This window comes from Buteo buteo, chromosome 12, assembly GCF_964188355.1.
Source record: "Buteo buteo chromosome 12, bButBut1.hap1.1, whole genome shotgun sequence".
Lineage (NCBI taxonomy): Eukaryota > Metazoa > Chordata > Aves > Accipitriformes > Accipitridae > Buteo > Buteo buteo.
In genome coordinates this window covers 40,533,157-40,556,729 of record NC_134182.1, presented here as the reverse complement: position 1 = coordinate 40,556,729, position 23,573 = coordinate 40,533,157, and the positions used below count along the sequence as shown (strand labels likewise).

The 23,573-nt window shown below is 37.3% G+C and overlaps 1 protein-coding gene across 2 annotated transcripts in view; it reads right to left on the bottom strand.

Moving 5' to 3' along the window:
• Nucleotides 1-23,573, bottom strand: part of CDCA2 (cell division cycle associated 2) — a 31,626-nt gene that overhangs the window by 2,715 nt on the left and 5,338 nt on the right. Inside the window, exons 7-16 of one of the 2 annotated variants that reach the window (XM_075043594.1) lie at nt 22,848-23,095; nt 22,379-22,466; nt 21,650-21,870; nt 21,125-21,203; nt 20,414-20,469; nt 19,264-19,404; nt 18,365-18,539; nt 17,629-17,843; nt 16,358-17,230; nt 12,440-16,251 (exon numbers count right to left, since the gene is read on the bottom strand). In XM_075043594.1, coding sequence (XP_074899695.1) covers nt 16,394-17,230; nt 17,629-17,843; nt 18,365-18,539; nt 19,264-19,404; nt 20,414-20,469; nt 21,125-21,203; nt 21,650-21,870; nt 22,379-22,466; nt 22,848-23,095 — 2,060 coding nt within the window. In that variant the 3' untranslated portion in view covers nt 12,440-16,251; nt 16,358-16,393. Of the gene's footprint in view, nt 1-12,439; nt 16,252-16,357; nt 17,231-17,628; nt 17,844-18,364; nt 18,540-19,263; nt 19,405-20,413; nt 20,470-21,124; nt 21,204-21,649; nt 21,871-22,378; nt 22,467-22,847; nt 23,096-23,573 lie in introns of those variants that run through there. The other variant, XM_075043592.1, reaches the window with a different exon arrangement.

The following is a 23,573-nucleotide window of genomic DNA, read 5'->3' as shown; positions in this document are numbered from 1 at the left end:
TTTAGATGTTTCATCAATATTGTACAGTGACATAGTTAAATCATCCTCTTTCCACAAAAGGCAGTTCCTGTTTATTAGTATCCGGCTCCTGCGTATGCAGAGGATTAAGGACAGGTACATGCTACCAACTGTTTATAGGCTATATTTAATGTTAACAATTGCATAACATTGGATCAGCTTAGTGCTTAGCCTTCCATTTCATTATTTTCACTTCCCAGATACATATAATTGCTTAGTCATAGCAATTCTTTTCTAGAAAAGTTGTTCTCCATAAGATGTGTATCTGCCTGTTTCCCTCCCCCTCAAAACACCAAGTACCCAGGTGTCTTAAATCTGAAGTGATAGACCCCTTCTGCAGCTGGTGATTTGCAGCACAAAAGGCAGAGGAGGGGATAGAAAGACAAGATGGTTGCCTGAATTCAGCTTACCTCAAACCCAGCAGTGTGCAGTGAAAATACTGTTGCCTAATTTTCCCAGGTCTTATGCTAAAACCCAAACCAAAACCAGGCCTCTCCTTTTGCTCTTTTACAGATAACATGCACCACAGAAGCAAAAATATGCCCTCTAAGACCTTCAAAGCTCAAATTCATATTTCTAATTCATTCAAGGCCAATGTCACATTTGACTTACATCTTTGCTGACCAAACACCCCAATACCCTGCTGTCCTAATTGCAAGCAGACTGAAATGAGACCTCAGACTGGAATTTGGGGAGAATGTGAAAGTGGACCTGGTGACTTGCTCTGGAAGGAGACAGCTTCTAGCAAAAGAGACTGTGAACCCAAGGGGACTTAAACTGGAGCAAAATCACTGGAGACGAATCAAGGTACTACTTGAGAGACACTGCATAGCTTATCATGGCTGTGCATAGTATCCAAGAGCATTTTGTACTGGAGTTTTTCCACTCCGCAGCCAGCAAAACTTCATAGTTTCTCTACAACCTTCCAAGAAGGAAATAAGCCTATGCAGCCTGGTGAAACCAAATGAAACTCAAAGCAGTGTAAGGGTAACCCTGCTATCAGAGCTGGAGTCCTTTCTTTAATTCAGGCATTATTTAGTCAGCAAAACCACTTCAAGGAACAGATTTCATGAAAAGCCTAAGAGCCACACCATTCAGACCAATTCCAGCACCCACTGAGCAGAACCATTGTGGGGAAGAAAACAAGCATTATCACTATTATCTAAAACTACAGCTTTCGTCACACACAAAGCAACACCACATCCCATTCACCAAGTGTAAAGCAGGAATTGCTCTGAACCAGCTCCAGGGTGACCAGTTTGTCCCCCAATAACAGAAAGCCTACAGCTTCTCTCCTCCCGCTTTCAGGTATCAAAAATACATTCATTAGGTCACAGAAATGGGGAAAAGATAAATATAAAAAGTAATTTAAGAGGAAAATCCTCTCAGAGAACTTACCCTCTGCAAAGCCCCATGTCACCAGACCCAGTGCTGAGGAGGAGACTGCAATTAGGGGTAATCAAAGGCACCTGAACCCAGCCTGCTCCACAGGTGACTCATCAGGTCACAGCACACCTGCCCTGTCTTGAATTTCCTTCTGGCTTCACCAGTACTCTCCTTTGGGATAAAGGGTGGGTTTGGCTGGGAAAAGCATCCGCAAGGCCATATAGCCACAAAATCCAAGCAGAAAAAAAAGGAGAAAATGAGAATATAGTATTTGGGTTTCTGAATTTTAGCATATCTCTGTTGTGAAAAGGGGAGTTAAAAAATAGTGAAATTTTTTAATCTATTTTGGCTTCATTACAGTCACTTAATCATTACATTATTGATTTCTATGCGTGTGCATACATTTCTCTGCGTGCATTACTCTCTGACTTTGTTAAATCTATCTGAAAGGCAGAGGCCAGCATGTCCCAATGTTCTTTTTCTCTATGCATAGTAACTGCTAAATCTTTAAGAAGCTTTTGTCTGCAGAGATTTACTGTTTTGAGGTGTGGCTTTCATGCAGCACATCACAGAGGAAGTGCACACCCTTGGCAATCATGAAAGTTTGATTTCTGTACTTGTTTATTTCTTTGCTTCCCTTCAGCATGATCAGTAAGTAATTGTGAAGGGAAAACTTGTCCTCTCCCAGAATTAGAAGCTCTAGGATATTTGAAACAGTATAGAGACAAAACAAAAAAAAATTGCATTTGCTTACTTCTCTGGAGAGATTAACTGAAGTCCTGCCAGCTAAAAGAAAAATACCTAAAGAGTAAGAAGAGGCTACACAGAGGGGAGGATAGGAACATACACTTTATTCAGGCAGGCAGACTTGTTCCACCTGCTGAAGAGAGGAAATGAAATTAATGCCTCTTTGTTTTGTTTCTTCCCCCTTCATAGCAGAAGCTAACATCTTGTATTCCCTGTCCCCACCTGCTGGTAACAAAGAATTACCTACTTGCTAGGCTGGATCATACAAGAAAATGCTTAAAATGAAAAACCAAATTGTATGGTGATGGGAAGAAAGGGGGAATTTGAGAAAGATAGAGATATTAAGCACTTTGCTGAAGTAAAGCTTTGGCTGAAGCAGGTAAGATGCGTGTGGCACTTGGGCTTGAACGTGAGTCAAACTGGCCATTTTCTGCAGGCCAGTGTGACTTGCAGCTGCCCTGAATGAAAGCAGGAAATTGCATTTTTGCTATTTATAAACTGTGAGAATGAAATAACATGAATACTGTATGCCTCTCCCGATCCCCATCTGTGGGGTTTTAAGTATCTTATAGCCCCCAATAGATTGTGCTTCTCAGATCTTATAAGGGCATTCTCATCATACTAACCCATAACATGGTTCAGCATAATTGCATTGTTGTCTTCCATTATATTAAACTGGAGAAATTAGCTTTTGGGTCATAGCTCCTGTACAGCTTAAGCTAAAGTGGCTCTCTTTATTTCAAGTAGTAGGAGCCAGTGCTTTCAGAACAAGATGGCTGTTTTATCTGCATTGACTTTGTCACCACATGGCTCGTTGAATGACAGTCATAAAATCCTAACAGGGCTACAAGCTTGTTTACAGGGTTTATTTTCTCCTGGACTCATTCCCACTTTGTACCTCCATGTGTATCAGAAACACAACATAAGAACAAAGCATACAGTCTCAGGCAAAGTCAGCCTAACACTGCAAGGATTCTCTCTAAATCAATCCAGTTTGTATGTAGCCTAATGGAAAAATGTCTCAGAAAGAACATCTATCTGACACCACAATATGTATGTTGCAGCAATAAAAATGAGTGGGTCTGCTTCCACTGTAAATGTGGGGCTACTCCACCAGCTAAAGATTAGTAACACGTATCACTTCATGCTGCAAACAAACATTAAACTTAGGCTGGCATTACAGTAAAATGTATACATACAGATCCTGTACCTTGTAAAGGGGTAGCTCGAGTTGCAAGCAAAATCTTTTATTCTGTAGCATTTCTGTTCATTGCAATTTCCCAGATGAGTCACCTATGAGAGTTTACAACGAAGCACTAACTTACCCAAGTGAGTTGTTCAAACAGATTACGGCTTGTAAAATTTCCCCAAGTAGAGCACTGTTAACTAGAGACTCTGGTGCTGCACTACTTACCAGCTGGGAAAAAAATTTAGTTTCTACTAGATATTGTGAAGTTCAGCTTTTCAGGGCAGAGAAATTCCCACAGGGACAGGAAAAGCTACAGCTGATGAGCACATCCATAAAAAATAATAAAAAAGGCACTTGTGATTATACCAAGATAATGACAGGAAATAAAAAGATTTCATGCACTGAACACTCCAGTATATTCAATCAAAATGCTTCTCCAACGTGGACTCCTAACTAAAAACTTGCTCTGGCATTTTGGAGCTTCTGATATCCCTCCTGTCACTGTCATATCTGGTAATCAACTCTATAACCTATGTAAGTCTTAAGTCCTTCCATGTCAAGACACTTTTCCCCTGTCTACAGGAGGCTTATGTCTACGAAGCAATTGGAAAAGGGACAATGCAGTTTCAGAGAAGTGCTAGCTATCACTTCTTTTCAAAAGACTTTATCCTTAGATCTCACAAAACATGCAACTGTGCTTTGCAAAGCAAGTGAAGAGACTACTATCACTTAAACAGACTGTAAGCTAAACTCACACTTTTCATAAATCGAGCAAAATGGGAGAAAAAGACGAAGGAAAGGAGTTACAAAGAGATAACATTTCATGGCACAAAAAGCGCAAGCAAATCTCCCTATCAGCTGCGTAGCTGAAAATACAGTCCCAAGAGTGTCAGCTGATCTAACCACCATGATAGAGTCCTTTCCCAGAACTTGCTCACGAGTGAGAGCCCATCACCTGACTTCTGTCCTTTTCATTCTGAAGAAATTCTCCTAAGAGAAGCCTAAAGGTGTCTTCAGTCTGTTTATCTCAGAAAAGGTGTAAATTCGTCTATCTGGCAGCATCCAGTTTCAAACTGTATGGCCATTTAGCAGAAAAGACCCAGAAAACTTTCATCCCAGGACTCTCAAATGCTGCCTAACAGAACAATGCAGAGGGCCATCAGGCTGTGGTTGAGCATGTTTGATGCACCTTTAAATGGGTTAGATCAAATTAGAGTCCAAAAAGAAATGATTACCTCCCTTCACTTAAACATCTATTCTTTCTTAATAAAGTATCCCTGGCATTGAATTTCAGGCGCAGTGTTTTCAGGGATATACGGGTTATTTCCAAGCCGAGCTATTACCAGTGAATGCGGTGACATTAATATGAGTAAATGCAGGAAAAAGGATGAAATAAAACATATCCTATTGAAGGAAATGAGAGCTCCTTAAGAAAGAAAAACACACATAGGAAAGACGTGGGCATATCAGGATACAAATGGGACACTGGGGAGTGCCGGATTCCACAAGCATGATGTTATTGAAGTGTTTGATACCAGAGTAAGCACCTGCAGATATGAATTACATCCTTGTTCAGACCACTAACATCGGAGTACTGACATCTCAGGAAGTGCTTATGTTATATTTCAAATCCCACTGCCAACTGCATAAATATCAAATAAATCAATCATAGATATAAAAGACATTATCTTAAGGACTTTAAAAAGCTGAACAAGCCACCTCTCTTCTAAAAGTAGTACCACCCTTAAATCATTTGGGCTTTTTCTGTCAGTTGCACCTGAACAGCAATAACATTAATGCTCTTGACCATCCAACATTAAACGCTTCACCTCTGTACAGAAATAGTTAAAACCAGTAATAGCTTAGTGATTGTGTCAAGGGTTTTGCACACTGTAAATATACTTTCCACTGCCTTCAAGAGGTGGACATCTCATTTTACACATGTAGAAACTGAGGCACCAAACCATAGAAGGACTTGTGCAATATCAAGAGAGCTCTAGAATGTCATGAGCAAAACAAGCTCAGGACTAGGAGTCCCTGTAATGTTTATTAGACCATGCAGTCTTCATTTTCAGTGTATTTTGAGAGGCTATTCCTGACCAAGACAGACAATGCAATCTAGAAATGAAATGTTCTTGTGATAGAAAGACATTTTGTCATCTGCATGTGTCAGGTAAAAAGACTATTAAAATACACTATGACCATAGTTCATCTCATTTTAAAGAAATATTGTGATTTAACTGCAAATGTCTATTCTGTGTTCAAAAATTCAGGTCTTGTGCTTCTGTTACATTTTTAATAATTTTTAAGAGGAAAAGTTACAAGTATCAAAATATAAAAACAAATACAACAAAAATGTGGATTTTAATAATTCTGTGAGCTTTAATAAACTAAGATTTTACTAGTGTCACAGAATTTTGGATTTTAAGAACACTTTTCAATTTAAGAGTTTCCCCATAAGCTCTTATTAGATTAATTTGTTATTTTTCCTTGCTTGCCATGGGAGTCTTAATTACTATTTCTCCAAATACAGCTACCATCCATCTTAATCAAGCAGGGACTATTTGGCCATACTGCTAAATCATCTGGTGTAATCAGTTTTAAAAAGTTTGTTCTGCAGTGAAAAAATGGTTGAGAAAGGAAGCAAAAGTAAATATATCTTTTTACATTTTGTTAGCAGCAGCAGGAAGATTAAGTAGCCATTCTACTAAATATTCATAAGAGTTCAGAATTTTTAAGCAGAAGTGTATTATGAGCCACATATTCTGGGAGACATGAAAAAAAAAAAAGGTCTGCTGTGAATGACAATTTTTGAATTGGAATGAGTTTGTGAATTAAAATAAAAGTAGCGGTAGAATCTAAACTTCATTGCTGGTGATAATATCACTCGAACTCCCAAGAGCATAAATTGTCCAAAACCTGGTAATTTCCAAAGTGGAAACATTTGCAGGACTACTGTCTTGCATGGAGTATACAGGGAAGTCTGGTAGAAGCTCTGGTCCAGCCTCATAGGTGGTTATGCTGTGCAGGTGACTGAGCTTTATTTTCAGAGAAGCGCCAACAATAAAGAACACTAACATGACCTGTCACTTGCTCTGAAGATGGCGTAAGCATTGCAGACCAAGCAGCCCATCTGCTGCATTAGAGGCTTCAGCAGCACTGGGAATTGCCAGTGTCAGAAGTCTGCACTGTTATCGACTTTGCTGCATTTGCTCTATGGCAGAAATGAAACATCTAAACTGCTGGTTCCATCAGGGTTCTGGACAACAGGTCCTAGTGCTGATCTTAGAGTTGTGCCTTTTTCCCCTAGTGGAATAACGTAGTACCATTTACATGCTCTCATCTAGAACCCACTACAGCCAACATGAGTATTTCCACTGATTTCAGTATGCTTCAGAACAGTCTCCCTCTTCTTACAATCTTGCATTATCTACTATACACTTTGTTATTGAATGATTTCATAACCTGAATGTAGCAATAATATGCACCGTGTAATTAGTGTGTATTTAATATGATTACATAATTTAAATATGTTTTGGCAGAAGTCTTTTACAATCCCGTGCCAATTTCCAGTCACCAATTACAGTGCCAGTCCCTCAGCAGCTGGACCAGCTTAATGGTCCTTCTTGTTATGAACAGTTAAAGTCTGCCTGTGATTTTTTTCTTTTAAAAAACCTCACCTTTTACAAAGATTAGATATCAAATAGGAATAGAGAAAGCAGCTGTAGGGCTTGACCTTCTCTTCAGCCTGTTATGATTGTGGCATATCAAACCCTTTGAGTGAGAAAAACAAATTCAGTTAAGCTTTTGCTTGTTTGTTTTTCTAAGGAGTGTTTGAAGGTGCCAAACAAAAGATTTGGGATACAAAAATCCTCTCTTTGCCCATCAAACAAACCTGGGGCAGTAGAACATGGTTTGTCCAAAATACTGATGGGAGCACGACTCAGAAGTATCACAGGAGGCTCCTTTCTAATTCAGCTCCATGGTCCAATTCAAGCCACTCATGAACCACTAAGTGTCCTATGCTGGGACATGTTTGTCCAGAAAGTTATTCTTCTGAGTTTTATTACATTAGTATTTATTTTCATTTATATCCTGTAAGGTAATTGTGTGACCTCAAGATGAACAATTCAAAACTTTCCAAATCCAGCTTGCACCTGGAATATGTTTTTAGGTCCTTAACTGTCTACAAAACAAAATGTGGGCCTTTGTGAAATAGCAAGCTTATCAGCTTTCAAAGAATAATTCTACCATATTTAAAAAAAAAAAAATCTGTTGATCTGCACTACTAAATTTAAAGGAGTATATTATTCCTTGTTCTGAGGTTTTCATTTGATATAGGAAACCATATCAAGTGCCTCCATCTTTGATGGGGAACCAGTCCATACACAAGAGGAAACACAATACTGTTACAGCTCAGACATTGTTCATATGGCTGCTGTCCCATTAATCCACCCAAATCCCTCCCATCCTCTGGTCTTCTCAGAGGTTCCTCTCACTTTAATCCTCAAAAACCCCCAAAATTCAGAGTTTCCAAGGAAGCTTTCATAATTAAGGTTTCATTAACAGTTTGCATACAAAACAAATGCATCTTTATGCAGCATTATTGTCAAAAATGAGACATTCTATTACCAGAGTTCAGTTCACAAGATACAATAAGAGCGGGGGAAAATGTAATGACAAAAACAAAGAAGGTTCAAGTTTCCTTAAAAAAGTCTAACCACCCCCCTGCTCCCTCTGTTCAGCTGCAGTAAGGTGAAAGGCTAAATGTGGACAGAATGGTAATATGTAAGCGGTTTCTAAGCTTTCTGGTGGGAATACTTAACAGCGTAAGTATGTTTCCCCTGGAGACCTTCTCCACCATTTGGTCCAATTTCTTACTCCAAGAACTGAACCAATTCATGATGTAATGCTCCAGGGAAAACATTCCTCTCGAAAAAGAGTATCTTCCTAGGGACAAGTTTGAAGAAAACATCTTAATATTGTTTAAACAGCTTTTGGCACGGTCATACTAGTTGCACTACATTCAATACTGAAAGCAGAAGAAAGGCAGTCTAAAAATATGGAAACGGAAAGTTTTAGGATTTAGTTTAAGACTTCTCCGCAACTACCACCCCAAGTCCCTAGCCCTTGCTTATCCTTCGTGGAATGAGAAAAAAGAAATTTTCAGAAGCAGGGATTTTCTTTGCTAATAAAAGAGCAACAATTTAAGGCTTTGGCTATTCTATGTGTCAGTATGAAACCACATATTTAATTCTGCCTATAGCCTTACCATTTTCTTTAACTCTTATACAAAGGTGCAATGCCAAGGCACTTAACACCACAGATCTGGCTGTGACTAAGGCTTTTTGTGGCTCTACTAAGAGGCACTATGCCAAGCATTAGAAAAAGTTCCTGGCAGCAATGTTTTAATTTGCTTAACTCGCAATATCTTGTGTATGTATACATTCATTCTCTGTGCTACCAACTGTTTTACTTCCCTTTTTGCATCATCACTCTGTGAACCAACTTGTCATTTTTGTGACTGGCAAGAGCTGGACATCAGCGTATTAAGCAAGAGGAGGAAGTGTTGGGAAGACAGAAGCAAGATAAGCGAGGCAGACCAGAAGGCAGCATACTCCAAACCCGAGGCAGTGGAACACAGTGATGCAGGAAAACTCAGCAAGGTACAACAGACCTCTATCTACTCTGAGAAGCAAGCAGTGGGAGAGATGCAGAAGACAAATATAAAGTGAACATTTGAGGCTTATATTCCATAGCTTGTATTATGTAATGCTTAGCATTAAGATAAGCTACATCTGCATTACCTACTCCTTATATAAACCTTACAAAGCCTTCCTTGCAAAACACACTACGGGTACTTAAGATTTTTTCTTGAGAGTAAAATGAGCTTTTTATTCATCATTAGTATTTGTACCCACACAATTACTTTTTCCTCAATAGCACACGTGAGGATACTCAACATATCCAAGTCACAGTTCAAACACGAATTCCCTTACAACCTTAACAGATTTGCATTAGTGAGTATTATTTACTACCAAAACTCAGCATTACTGACCTTCCGAACATGGACCTAAGTGCATTTGTTTGTCCAAACATTTGTATGACACAGGCAGGTTATTTATGACAGAGTAAAGCATGGCTTCAAAAATATCTTCAGTATAACTCAGTTGATTTAATAGATGGTGATATTAGATCCATATTTTTCACCCTGATGTTACAAGTGCTGGCAAATAAAGACAAAGAGCAAGGAAACTGAGAAACAACTTAATTCAAGAACAGCACGAAACCAAACCCATACCACAGAGGGAATAAAGCGCCGTATTTTTTGATTCCTAGCTTGTTTAGTTTACTACATCATTAGGGCTTTCAAGCAATGATCACTATTTCTTCTTGCAACTTCTCTTCGGACTTTGAGATACCTTGTTTGTAATCTTTAATGATTTAATCACAATGATTTTAAAAATATGATGCTCATTTATCTACTTAAAAACATTGAGTTTTGCATGTTATTTGTTCAAAGGAATTTTTACTTGTAGGTTGGGATTGTGAAGAATAAAAGACTTGTTTGCAGGGTGGGGGTTGTCCAGGCATGGTGTCTGCTTTGATAATTTAGTTTTAGTCCTTCACTGTTAAAATAGTTGGACGCATCTGGGCATCAGTGACTAAATTAAAAGTTATTATTATTATTATTAATAAAAATGGTTGTTCAGACTATAAAACATGTTGCACAACATGAATTATCTCAGTTACACAGTGCAAGGTCTTCACTGAACTGATTGGCAATGCTAAAAAACCAGCAGTAAGCCTGCACCATAAAGAGGGTATTTAAAATAAACTTTAGTGGAGTTGGAAGCCAGTCCATAGCAGGCTTCTGTCAAGAGGTTTTACTGCTAGTTTGCTGGGTCTTATGTTTGTAGAATTTTCAGTTTCTTGGTAGACCCTAAACTTTTAAAGCCTTGAATCACAACTATTTATCACCCATCAGGGAGCTACATAAAATGTATTTTCCTCCAGAATGACTATTCTCATAAAAAACCCCTAATTTAAAAAAAAAAAAAAAAAAGACAATTAAAAATATTTTTAAAAAATCTACAATATAGCCCAACTAACAGGGATTCTTAAAACGAAATACTATGAACCACAAAAATTAATGCCACCTGCAAGCTGTAAATATGTGCATTATTTAATTTTTTTCCAAGTATTTTCTTTGGCCGTTACATTCAGCTGAACAAGGCCTAAAAATTGTCAAACTAAATTCTTGTTTAAGAGTAGAGCTCTAACTACTGCCAGTTTGAGTGAAACACACATCCAGGTTTAGGGAATATATTTTGTTTATTTTGGCTGCAGCACAGGGTAGAACATTTTCCATCCCATCCGAATGCAGTCAAAAAGGTTTTGAAATATTGCACAATAAAAGCCATTCATTATATCTGTCTCCTCTCCCTTCCAAAAACAAAAATGGCTGACCAGTTCCAAATCTGTGCAGGGGGCAGGAAGATGGGAGTCAAGGGGTCACTGGAAATAACCCAAGACTAACACCAGGTTTTTCAGGTTTGAGTTAGGGAATATGTTCCATGCCCTCATTCCCAGTGCACACAGGTTTTTCTTCTTCCCCCTCCAAAGCTTGGTTAAAGTAGTTAATTGCTCTGTTATGCACAATTTACAGGACTTAATAACAAAACTAATACATTAGCCTTCTTGTCTATAAGTCACAGGCACAACTTCAACTTTTCCACTGGGACACAGTGAAATTAGACCTTACTTTATTTCAAGTTAAAACATTTTGATTTGCACTGTTTACCTCCTAATTTTAAAAATGTGCAATTTGAAGGAATACCCAACTATACCTTACAGTTTGTTTTTAGATTTATTTCTATTGCTTACCTACCTGTTAGCAGCTCGAAAATAAAATTTCTTTCACTGCCCACTCCTGTTCCTGTGTGGTTAAGCTACACTTGGCATACTTCAATGGCTTTTTTTTTTCCTCTCTTCATTTCCTTGTACATAGATCTAACAATGCTTTTCTGTTTGCTTCCTTGTGCATAGATCGGTTCATCACTAAAGTCTTCCCAAGTCTAAGTAAACTATAAGAGTGCTAGAAGATTCAGTGAGAAGAAGGAAGAGTAGAGCACAAACATTTTAGTGCATTTCTAAACAGCAGCTAGACTAGATGAACACACAATAGTGAAATTAATATGCACATTTAGGTGTTTCAGTATCCCCTTCTATTGCCCAATTAGTCAGAAGCAAGTAGAGAAAAATAAGCTGTAAACTAGAGGAAGTTTAATTTACAACTGATTATTTTAAAGGTAAAAAAAAAAAAAGCAAAGCATATACTATTCTTGTTATTTTCTTTCCCCTGCTTACCATAAGTGTCAGGTTGAGCAACTTTTACTTCTGTTAACTCACATGTGAGAAAACTTGGTCATATCGTCTCCACTTTTGTAACTCATGTGCATCTTAATTATGGCAAAATATTGGCATAATTCCTGGAAAACACTAACACTTTCCCTTTAAAATTTCTTAAAGAATTCAAGTATAAGTATTGTTGTTCTTTGTATCTTCAGCCCACTAACATTAAGCAAATTTAAGCAAAGACCATTCCAACTGTGAAATAGTCCTTACTGCTAGTTGTCAGATATTCAGTTATCTGAAAATGTATCAACACTTCACCTCATAGGGTAGTGCAAGCAGAAGTGACACCTAATTACTCTTACTTATTAACAACATCATAATTACAGATTGGCAAAATAATCAGTCTTCCTAAGACCCACCACTTGTCCTCTATGTCAGTCAGAGCATGATAATTACATGGCAATCTACTAAATGCAATTATTCAGCAATATACACTTAGTGTTAGCTACTAACATACTTGAAGCCATTTAAAGTCTATACAATACGGCACTTAACGTTAGTGAAGTACTTTTAAACACAAAGTAATTTTTATCACAACCCTCTAAAGAGAGAAAAAGCCTCCCTTTAGAAGAGCAGGGAGAGTAAATGAGAGGTGAGAGTGGCCAACACCATATTTAGATACCACTATAATGCACAGACTGACATGGAGCTCAGTACTGCACAAAAAAAAGAAGTCAGAACAGTGACTTAAATTGAAGGCTATAGAGGCTAGCCTTCACAATGGGAGACTGCACCAGCCAGCTGCCCAGTCTAACATACTGGCTAGTGATGCTCCACCGATCAAACCGAAACAGAACTCAGTTTTACACTTCTGACTTTGCTGCAAACAAAACTGTTGTATTAGAGTGACTAAGCTAACTAATGTGACAGAATACCATTAAAATCTATTGGAGATAGTGCTGCAATTAACAGCTGAAAACTAGAACCACAAACTCAAAATATCTTGACTCTTGAGACCCATCTGCATTTGCATGCAATACACCTTAATTTTAATTCCTACCCCCCCCCATGGCAATGAAGACAAGAGACCACTTCAGAAAGTTCTACTTTTGATTGAACTGGGATAATAAAGTTGCTGGTCATTCAAAGGTTAATGTTAACTCCATTTTAGAAAAGCAAATCTGAAAATGGAACAGCATTGTTCACTCCGCTGTTCACACTTCCTGCGTAACAGCACGGCCACCAAGTTGTAGGTTACACTATTTCAGGAGTCTATAGAGATACTCTTCTGCAGAAGAGCAGCGAGTCACGTGAGATCTGAAAGTACTAAGACTATTTTGTTAGCCTTGCATGAAGAGCGCTCTCCCAAATTCCCCAGTTCCTTCCCATGCTAAACAGCCCCCAGTGTTAGCAATGCTCCGGCTCCCTATTCCATGACAGATTCTATCTCAGCTCTTAACTATTAGGCAAGTCCCAAATCACCTCTTGCAACCCTAATCTCTAGCAATCAGAAAACAGCCAGAAAAGACCTCAAGAGGCCATCCAGGCCCTATCCTTACCCTTAGGAAGGATCATATGTCATTCCTGACAGATATTTGTTTAATCTATTCCTAAAAGCCTCTACTGATGGAGATTCCACAACTTCCCAAGGCAATGTATTCCTGTGCTCAACTATCTCTGCTGCTGGCACTTTTTCTTAATGTTTAACACAGACATTCTTCTCTAATTAAACACATTATTTCTTGTCCCATTCAGTACAGATATGGAGAACAGATTATTACATCCCCACGTAAAACAACCTTCCACATAAGGGAAGACTTGTCTCCTCTCAAGTCCTCTCCAGATTAAGCCCCGTTAATTGCAACCTCTTTACTTCTCTGTAGGTTCCAACCTCACCCTCACGAAAGCCATGCAAACTGCCATCGAGCATCTACATATAATTCCTAACAACCCTTTTCAACCAAGCTGTGCCAGGAGGAAAATCCAAGCTTTGTTTTCTTCTCCTTACCCTTGCTCTTCTATTTCTGACTTTACTTATGCTTCACTTCACATCTAAAGTGCACTTAGCCTATCCACTCAAGAAACCTCTAGGGAGAATTCGCTTCTAGTGCTGCTGTGACTGATGCATAGGACAGCAACATCGCAAAAAGCACGTTCTAGGCAGCAGTTTAGATTAAGCCCTCTAGTATCATACATACTAGTTTATTGCCTCTTCCTCCAGGACAACTCTTTACTTGACCTGATTATTCATGTCTGGTATTCAGTATCTGATACCTACCATCTTCAAAGGTTTCATTCACTGCTATATTTGGTTTCTAAAAGCTGTTAGGCAAACCCTAACATCTCAGCTCAACTGTAGTGCTCTACTGTGTTTAAAAGTGCAATGTGATTTCCATATAGAAAGCCATATCTGAATGCAGTGCATAAGCATTTCATTTTTTCCAGATTAATGTCAGTGCGTAGTTCAGTTGCTGGTTTGATCTTCTTTTGAATGTTAGAAGTAGCAGCTATTATTAGTTTTAATCTCAAGGAGTTTTAGATTCTAACCTTAGCTAGTACCTCTTCAAAGGTTTTGTACATTATGATATTAATTTCAAATTAAAGTTACAACCATAAAAACTCATGTCAGACTGCCCTCTCCTGGTAAACCAACACACTGCTGTCACAAGATTCAACCCAAGTAACTATTGCCATTCTGTTTCCAAATCTAAAACTTTTCATTGTGACACAAAAGCAAACCCCAAAATAAAACATCAAGTAAACTGTTCTGATAATTTCAGTAATGTTTCTAAAGCAGCATAAGATGAAAAGCATTTAAGTAGTGAAGTTTCTTTCAAATTGCATTAGGAGTTCTTGTCTTGGGAAAAACTGATGATGTCTGTAGAGAAAAGTAAAACATGCATAAAAATGAAAATGTTCTGTTTGCTTTTAAGCTTTATAAAAGCAGCCAAGTACATAAAGTATTTTATTCCACATCAATAATGTTAAAAACAAGGTCACAGCAGAGATCATTTTCAACAGAAAGCTATTTCCTTCAAGCTGGCACAGGTATTTGACTAGGGCTGAAACAGAACAGTATGAAAAATGAAAGCAACAGCAAATACTTAAGTAGACCACCTACAGTCATCACTTTTTATTACATTGTTCAAACTAGAAAAATGAAAACAGTAAGATGACAGGTCAACTACTGAATAATATGCACTGTATTTAGTATACACACACCAAAGATTGGAAGTGTCCAGAAATGAACTACAGCTTTATTTTATGATGAATGTTTCACTTTCCTTGGCCAATTTAATTTTTTAAAATTAATGTTATATACAATAAAGATTTAAAAGCCTTTTTTTTTTTAAGTGACCAACCTTCACAGCAGAGAAGCAGAATTCATTAACTCTTTCCAACACAAAATTTAGTCTTATGTATAGGAACTCTACCCCCATTCGTGCCCAGAAGGTAAAGCAAAGCCTTTTCAGAAGATGTTAACAGCTTCCCCGCCTTCTACTCCTCCCCTTCAAGCCAGAAGTGAGTTCTTCCTTATTTGCAGAGAATCTCAAGAGGTTTTTTAGGATATTTTTGAAATCTGGAAGAAAATTCACGCAGATTTCAAAAGCAATTTATAAGGAATGATCAAGCACATGGGAAACATCAACACTTCAAGGAATTCTAGCTGAAAGGGCATACTTTACAACATCGTGGTTTATCTACTAAAATCAAATTCATGTTTCATCTGCTTCAATTAAACTTCAAAAATATAACAAAATCTTAAGCTTGAATTCTGCTCTTTCAAAAAAAGGAAAGAGCCCTATCGGCAAAATATGGATTAGCATCAACTCCCAATCATGTAAAAAGTTACTTGTCACCACAGATCATATTTTTGAACTATCAGATTTGTTCCTCTTTACTTAAAACAGCTGAGAGTCACACATTTGCTGACATGTCTCCATTTAGCAACTGCATATATTGATTGTGCATTTGCAAGCGGAGCAAGTATAGCAAGATGGTCGAATAAAGACATCCAGTCTAACAATCATGACTAAGTTTCAAGGGCAAAAATCCCACACTAATGTGCAGGTATCACAACTGTAAACATTTATCTAAACACAAGAAAATCCCAGACTGTGATAACATCCATACAAATGCATGCATAAACATTATTTAAATTTTGTATCTTGTCTTGCTGCTGTATCTTGCAACAAAATTCACTAGCCCCTAGAAGCAATCCTTTCAGCTTAGAAAAATTGTCTTTGCCTTCTTGAAATGACTGAACCTGGTGTTGCAAAGAAAACTGGTTATTTGTTGATTTTTTTATAGTATTAGCAGTGTTTAATTGCTATTGCTCTATAGACAGCACTAAAGTATGAAAACACATAAGCAAGGATGTAGACTACAATAAAGAGGTGATGGCAAATTCACTTCATCATGGGAGAAAAATTTTTTATCCTCTTGATTACCTGCCATGACTGTCTACCAGACCAATGCTTTGAGCCAAGCTAGGTCTTCCACGCAGTTCTGATCTTCAAGCATTTTAGGCAACAAGATAAAGAAAATCACTTCTAAATTATCCAGAAAATTAATAAGGAAATAATAAGTAAGGCAATATAAGTGGGAGAGAGAAGAAAACAGCACTTAAGGGAGAGAACATAAGAATCTAACACTGACCTTCAGTTTAGAAAATCAGAGGTAGCTGAAACCTTGCTAAATGTTATTTTCAAGAGGTATTTCTACTCCCTCATAGTGTTTTGGGTTCCTTCTGACCTTCCTATATACAGAATTTGTTATGCTCCTTTTCCAGGTTTGAGACCAAGTTGTTTCTTGAGGTGTGGATACACACATGCTTTTCCTCTTCCATCTTTTGCAAGGGCCATCAGCAGGATTAGCAGAGTCATTGTTCTCCTTCCCTGGTGCTGAAAACTGGATGAGATTTTGTTCTCTATGGTGAATATTCTCAGATTCTGTAAGGATGGATGTGCTTATTGTTCTCCTGGTTTTGCAAGCAGAAGCTAGCAGGGGAGGGTTCTTTGGAATCTCATTGGGTACTTGAATCCATGCAAGTCCTTCAATTTCTGCATCTTTATGTAATCTCATGCTGCGCCTCACTCTTCTTTCGCCATTGTCATCGCTCTTTCTTCTAAAAGGCTCCAAGGAGTCATTTTTTAGCTGAGGAACAGATAAGACTTCTTCCACATTAAAGGAAGAAACTGGAAAATCATTTCCAGTTATTTCCAATTTTTCAACAGGAGGAAAATAGATGGCACTACTACTTCTTCTTCTCCTTGGTGGACTACCTCTTATAGAATCTTTCGGTGGACACTGAGTTCTTCGGGCACCTTCAGGTACACTAGTGTCCTCTTGTTCCAGAAATTCTAGCCCACTTAGCCGCTCTGCCTTATTTAGGAGATTTCCTTGTAATTTCTCATTTTCTATCAAGGAACCACTTTCTTTTGCCTCTTTTACACATGCAGTCTCTTTACCTTGTTGGAAATAGTCAGATGTAACAAAAACACACTTTGCATCTGGCACAATGTTTGAAAACTGGGGAGAAAAAAAAATATATATTTTTTTTTTTTTAAATATAGGCAAAAGGTAATCCACAAAAAACTGTTTTCAAACAGCTGACAACTAAACAACTGCTACCGTCTTCCTCACCAAGTCTAGTTATTCTCGGAAAACCCCAATGAACACATAGAATCCTGCATCTTGCAGTCTGCTCCAATGTGTGGCCAAACTTAACTTGCTTTGAGGCCCTGTTCATTTGGGTTCTGAATACCTACTTCCAAGGATGGAGATTCCTTGGCCTCTCCAGGCAGCCTGTTCCAATGTTTAATCACTCTTATTTTTTTTATTCCCCAAAACATGACTTTTTTTGATCCAACAACATCAAGCACAATTCTGACTTATTTTCTAGCAGTATCATGAAGCATATCAGTTACCTTATGAGCAATGCCAGAAACAGACTTCAGATCACCATCTGACACTTGAAACACTGTATTATTGGAACTGCTGGCTTCTGCAATGTCCAGGTCCTTAGAGCTTGAATACATATGAACCGCACAGACATTTCTCCCTCTCATTCTTTCAACTGCTGGCTTCTGTTGAACATCCTTGTGAGCATTCCCAGATTTGGTATCGTCTAAAAATAGGTCCTCTGAATTGGAATAAACACATGGTTACTTGACTCTACTTGTGAATGTACAAACCTTTTTTTAAAAATGTTAGAACAAAAGCTTTATAGTATTTTACTTACATCACAGTAACCTTCTAAGTAACCATTCCAGATAGCTAGGGTAAAAAAAAAAAAAACAAACCAGAAAGCTACTACACATCACTTAACTATTCATGCCCAACTTACCAGTTTTAAAGACTATGAAAACATCAGTATCCAGTCAAAGAACAGAGAGGCTTTGTTTTGGGTTTGCTTTTTTTTTTTTTTTTTTTTAATCAGCTCTACGCTGGAGTCCAACAAGAGTTAAATGTATCCAATTGGATATGGAGATTATTAATCTGTTAGATCCTCTGGACTCTACTATTACAGAGGCAATTAAAAGTAAAAAATGTATACTGGGCTCTTTACCTATGCACAGAACTCAAGATAACTATCAACTGTTGAAATAAAAAATCAGAAGCAACACAAAGAGCAAGGCAAAACAAAACTAAAAGCCATATTACCTGAAAAAAACACAGTCGCCTTTGGTGAGTTTGGAGATGAGGCAGAAGAGAAAAACTCTGGAATTTCAGGGATAGGGCTGAGAAGAGGTTTCTTAGAAGCCATCTCTCTTTCCCCATATAAAGATTTTTTTACTTTTTTCTTTCTTCTTTTCCCATAGCCTGTATGTTTTATTTTCTGAAAATAATTGAGAAGACTGAATAGAGCACAATGTAATTATAATGATCCTGTCAATATTTTCCAACAAGTAAGTGACACCATTACTGCATTTTGGTAGATAACAATTGTTTCCTCTATAATGAGGGTTCCACTCATTCTGCCATCTACAAATTAACGTAAAAACTCAGAGCAAAGTAGAATTACTTCTCAAACATGAGATCTGATTTTTGTTTCATTTAACCAAATCTAGAAGTCAAAGAAATTAGTCCGTCAGCTCAAAACTACAGGTTCTTCATTCATGCTTAGTTTGAAAAGGAATATGTGCTTTTCCCTCCAATACATGAAAGCAAAAATCTTTTAGAAGTCTCACACCTTTACAATTCTTAACCAGCATATAACTGGGTGAGTTCAAAGAACTACTACTGCATACACTCGGTAAGAGAAGAACCATAAACTTGTTTTATGTCCCTGAAGTCCGAAAAGTGACACACCCCCCCCTTCACCTCCATAAAGTATCCTTTTTGCCCTACAAGTATTTAAAGCCTTCTAGTCACCCTTAACAAGCAGTAAGAAAGGGGGGTAGGGCAGTAAGTGTAGGAAAACAAGATAGGCACGAAGAAGTATTGGCAGCAACAGGAAACGTAACGCCCTTTAGAAAATCTTTATTACAAAGATCAAAATAATCACGTAAAACACACACGAGACACTTAGCATTCACCAACTGCAGTGGGCTGTCACTTACTGGTGTCTTTTTGGCAGCAGATGTGGTTATATTCTTTTGTTTTTGAAACTTGTTCTTTCTTGGATTTTTAGTATCTTTAACATTCTTAGTATTTGTGGCTCTTGAGATGCTAAAATCAGTCCCCTCTGAAATGGTGCTACACTGTTGAGGAACATGAATTTTTCCGTTGTTGGGGTGCATGTATATGTGCACATGCATAAGCTTGCTTTTTTTAAAAATACACCACAGTCCAACAGTCATAAGAATCACATTGTAATTGGTCTCTGTTACTTCATATATGAGGTCATAAAAGCTAGACACTCATAACTCGAAATTAAGATTTATAAAGCTAGTCTCTTCACACAGTACAATATAGTCCTATTTGTACAAACAGGACATTCTAATGAGAAAATAGTACATTTTCATCTTCAGCTATTCCTTTCAGAGGAAAGCACACTACAACTGTAGAACACTGAAGTCTGAAAGCACTTCTTACAGAAATTGTTGTACTACAAATTCTATGCATCTTAAAATTCCAGAAACCAGAAGACATACATGTATCATATGCTGTCTGCCTTTTGGCTAGCAGACAAAAAGGTTAACAATACTGAAAATCTTTAGCACTGGACTTGGGAACACAATCACATTTTCAGTGATACCGAAAATTCATCACAGGTTACAGAACAAACTTGACTTTATTAGCCTCGATCTCATGTTCCTGTGTCTCCAAGAAATTAAACCAAATAGAAAAGTTAGACAGAAAACTTCATTTCTATTCTCCTCATTTTTTTGTGATTATAAGTTTTTAGAGTCCCATGAGCGAAGCCCCTGACCCTGTGAATGAAAGTCTATGAATAAATCTCTTCCAAATTTTGTCAGACTGTTTGGGAAAGTTCCTGGAAAATTCAACAGAAATAGTAAATTTAAGCATCAGGCTATAACCAAAAATGTTCTTAATAACTGGAAAATCACTTTCACTCAAAAATGAGATTTCCTTAAGACAATTACCTGCACTAACATGAGATATTTCCATATACCTGGATATATACAAACCTCATACCTGAAGCTATAAAAACTCTTACAAACATCAGGACATATAAAAGGTAACAATTCTGCCCGAAGTCATAAAAAAAAAAAAACCAAAACAGACCTCACCACTAAAGAAACTTACCTTCCTTTTAGTAGAAGAACGAGTTTTTATCATGTCAGATTTGTCAGTTTCTGCTACTATATATGAAGAAAATAAGAATATTGATTGAGTTTAAACACAAAAAGTTAATCACATTTCGAGGAAATTATCCACATAATTTCTAACATTGTCCACAGCATGTTTAGTCATCTTAGTTCCCAGTAACTAGCAACTTAGTCTTAAGGACTATCAAACATGGCAAAAAAAAAAAAAAAAAAAAAAAGACAAACAAAAAACCAGCTTGCTTTACAAAACAGGAAAACAAAACTTGTGAGGATTTGGTAACAAAATGATTAGCACTTACACAGCTTTCATACAGATACATACATACACATGCACACCCCCCTTTCAATTTTTTTTGTTGTTGTTGTCTTGCTTGCTATTTTAGAGACATCAAAATTGCAATATCAGAAACAAGACAGTAAGCCAAACTGCTTAAAGCAGTAAGTCTAATTTGATCAGACACTTTCACAGAAAAATACCACAAGGTCTCATAACATCCAGATAACCTGAACAACAGGTAAACACTGCAACTACTGCAAAGATCGTTAGAAGAAAGCAAGAGCATTTAAGTTTCAGCACAATTGAAATAACCCCTGTATAAAAACAAACAAAAACCCCCTTGTGTCACCTCTCAATTTTCAGATACAGAAAGACACATTATCTAATGACAAAAATACAAGCTGGGGTTACCTTCTGCATTTTCAACAGCTAAGAGGTCTTCTGCAGCAACAGGACCCTCCACTAACTCTTGAAAAGGCTCAAGACATTCCTTTAAACAAAAAAAAGTTAATTTTTTTGGCAATATACTATACCAGATATATACTGAAAAATGCCTGGTCCATTAATGTTTGGAACAGCCAGGCAATTTGCTTTTTTTTTTTACCTTAAAGAATGCAGCAGCTCATTTGCTGTATACGGCAAAAAGAAATACAGTATCAAAAGTATATGAATAAGCCAAAGCAAAAACATTTCACGTGCTACCAATACTCAACTTTAAAAACAGCTCTGCAGGCCAAAATGCTATTTAGAATTCATAAAGCAAAAGTTCTCAATGTCATTTTAAAGCTTCAAGCAGACTGTATTTTAATATTTTAGCAATTTCTTTTCAAAACCAAGCAGACTGAGGAAAAAATTAAACAAAAATTGAACATTCACAGAGACTAAGAGGCTGTTTTTATAGTTAAGAAACCCGAACCACACCAACAAAAAACTTACATCATTGCAATCAAAGTTCGGCTGGGATAATGGTTCTTCAATGAGACTTGACCTTGCAAAAGGGCTATTACTTTGTAATCCTGGATGACGGACTGGCGTTGCTCCTTTGCGCAATGGAGTATTTGCAGGCAAAGTTTCATCAAATATTTCTGGGCTTAGAACTTCTCCAAAAGTAACTCTTTTCCTCTTCGGCTTTTCAGAGCTATGTCTTTCAGTTTTCTCTATTGTAATGAAATACATAGACTGCTTAGTGAATTTAAACCAGCACTTTCATAGAGCAGAAACTTTTCAAGGTCTTTTTATGAGTCTTAACATTCTCTAAAAGAGTCACACATCCCCCAAACAAACAGCAAAATACCACCTCTACCTGTCCTGTGGATTCAACCAGAATTTTCACTATAGCTTTATTACAGTATCAAGAATTAAGGAAGAAAAAAAAAGAAGACTAGAAATGCCTAACTGTTCCACAAGTTTCAGTTGACAAGTGTAAAATTTCTTGAAAAACAGGTGATTCTATTCTGGTATTAGAGGCTTTCTGAAGTTTTGGGGTGGGATTTTTTTAAATAGACATTACTTTCCTTGGCAACTTTATTTTCATAGAGTAGGATGCCACACATGAGCTACTTCAGTGGTGGTTAATGCATATCATTCTTCACATTTACCAAAGAGGAAAAACCTTATGATCCCACATAATACTCTGCCTGTGTAAAAAACAAAGGGGAATCTGACCTGTTTGCAATGGTTCCAAGACTTTTGCACAATTGGAGGTTGCGAGAGATTCACCTCCTCCTCCGTCAACTGCATCGTCCAAGTATTCCTATCAAATTTAAGTGACACAATCATCTATTCAATACCATTTAATTAAAATACTGTCCTTGTTCAAATCAAAAGTGAAAATAACTTTTTCTGTAAGCAACATTTAATAATCACTCCTATTGTTTAAAAAACCTACTCATTTTCTAAATGAATAAAACTCAACAACACACATATGGATCATCTCATAGCATTAAAGCTTCAAACAAAGCTTCCAAGATGACCAAAGAGCAAACAGATATCCATTGACAGCATTAAATTATTTCCAGTGCATGTCAGTTAGTCAAAAAGTATCTTTAACCACAATTCAACTTCTGCCAGTTCAATAACGACTGCAGAAGTTCATCCTTAGTATCAGTACCTCCATGTAAGTCAGCTAACCAACCTTCATGCTATCCATTAGTTGCTTCGTTGGTGTTTTCTTCAATACAGATCGCAGATGGGAGCCACTCTGTGTATGTTCATTTAATGAAGTATTTCCTGTTTGTAGTGGTGTGATAGGTGGTGTGATAGGTGGCTTGCTTTCATCAAATATTTCCAGGCTCAGTTCTTCTCCAAAACTAACTTTCTTTCTGCTTAGATCTGATATAACATTACTTCTAACATCTTTAGTGATGTGGTCAGAACTGAAATCTTTAGAGCAAGTAGACAGATATGACAAAGACTGAAGTAAAATTGAGAAGACTTTAGTATTAGCAACATGAACTATAAATGTACGCATCTCCATAGATTCTGTACATCAACATCACAAAAAAATCCATTTGTTTCTACATTTCCACTATTATTGTGCCACATGTACATTTCATATTTTGAGGAATTTACAAAACATACAAAAGAAAAATGGGAGCATTGCATGAAGGAAAAGACATTTCACATAAGGATTTCTCTCTCATCCATGTAAAGCGGGGCAGGGAGTATTCTCTAATGTACATGGAGGCACTCTGTACATTAACATTCCTCTCTCCTTCACAGGCATGAAGTACTGAACTATACTTTTCCCTAAAAATGGCCTGACTAGCAAAATTAAGGAAAACTCTAAACAGTTATTCCCAGCCTGTGTCTCAGTTTGAGCTTGCTTTTTCTATCAGAATCAAACTGCCAACATACCACC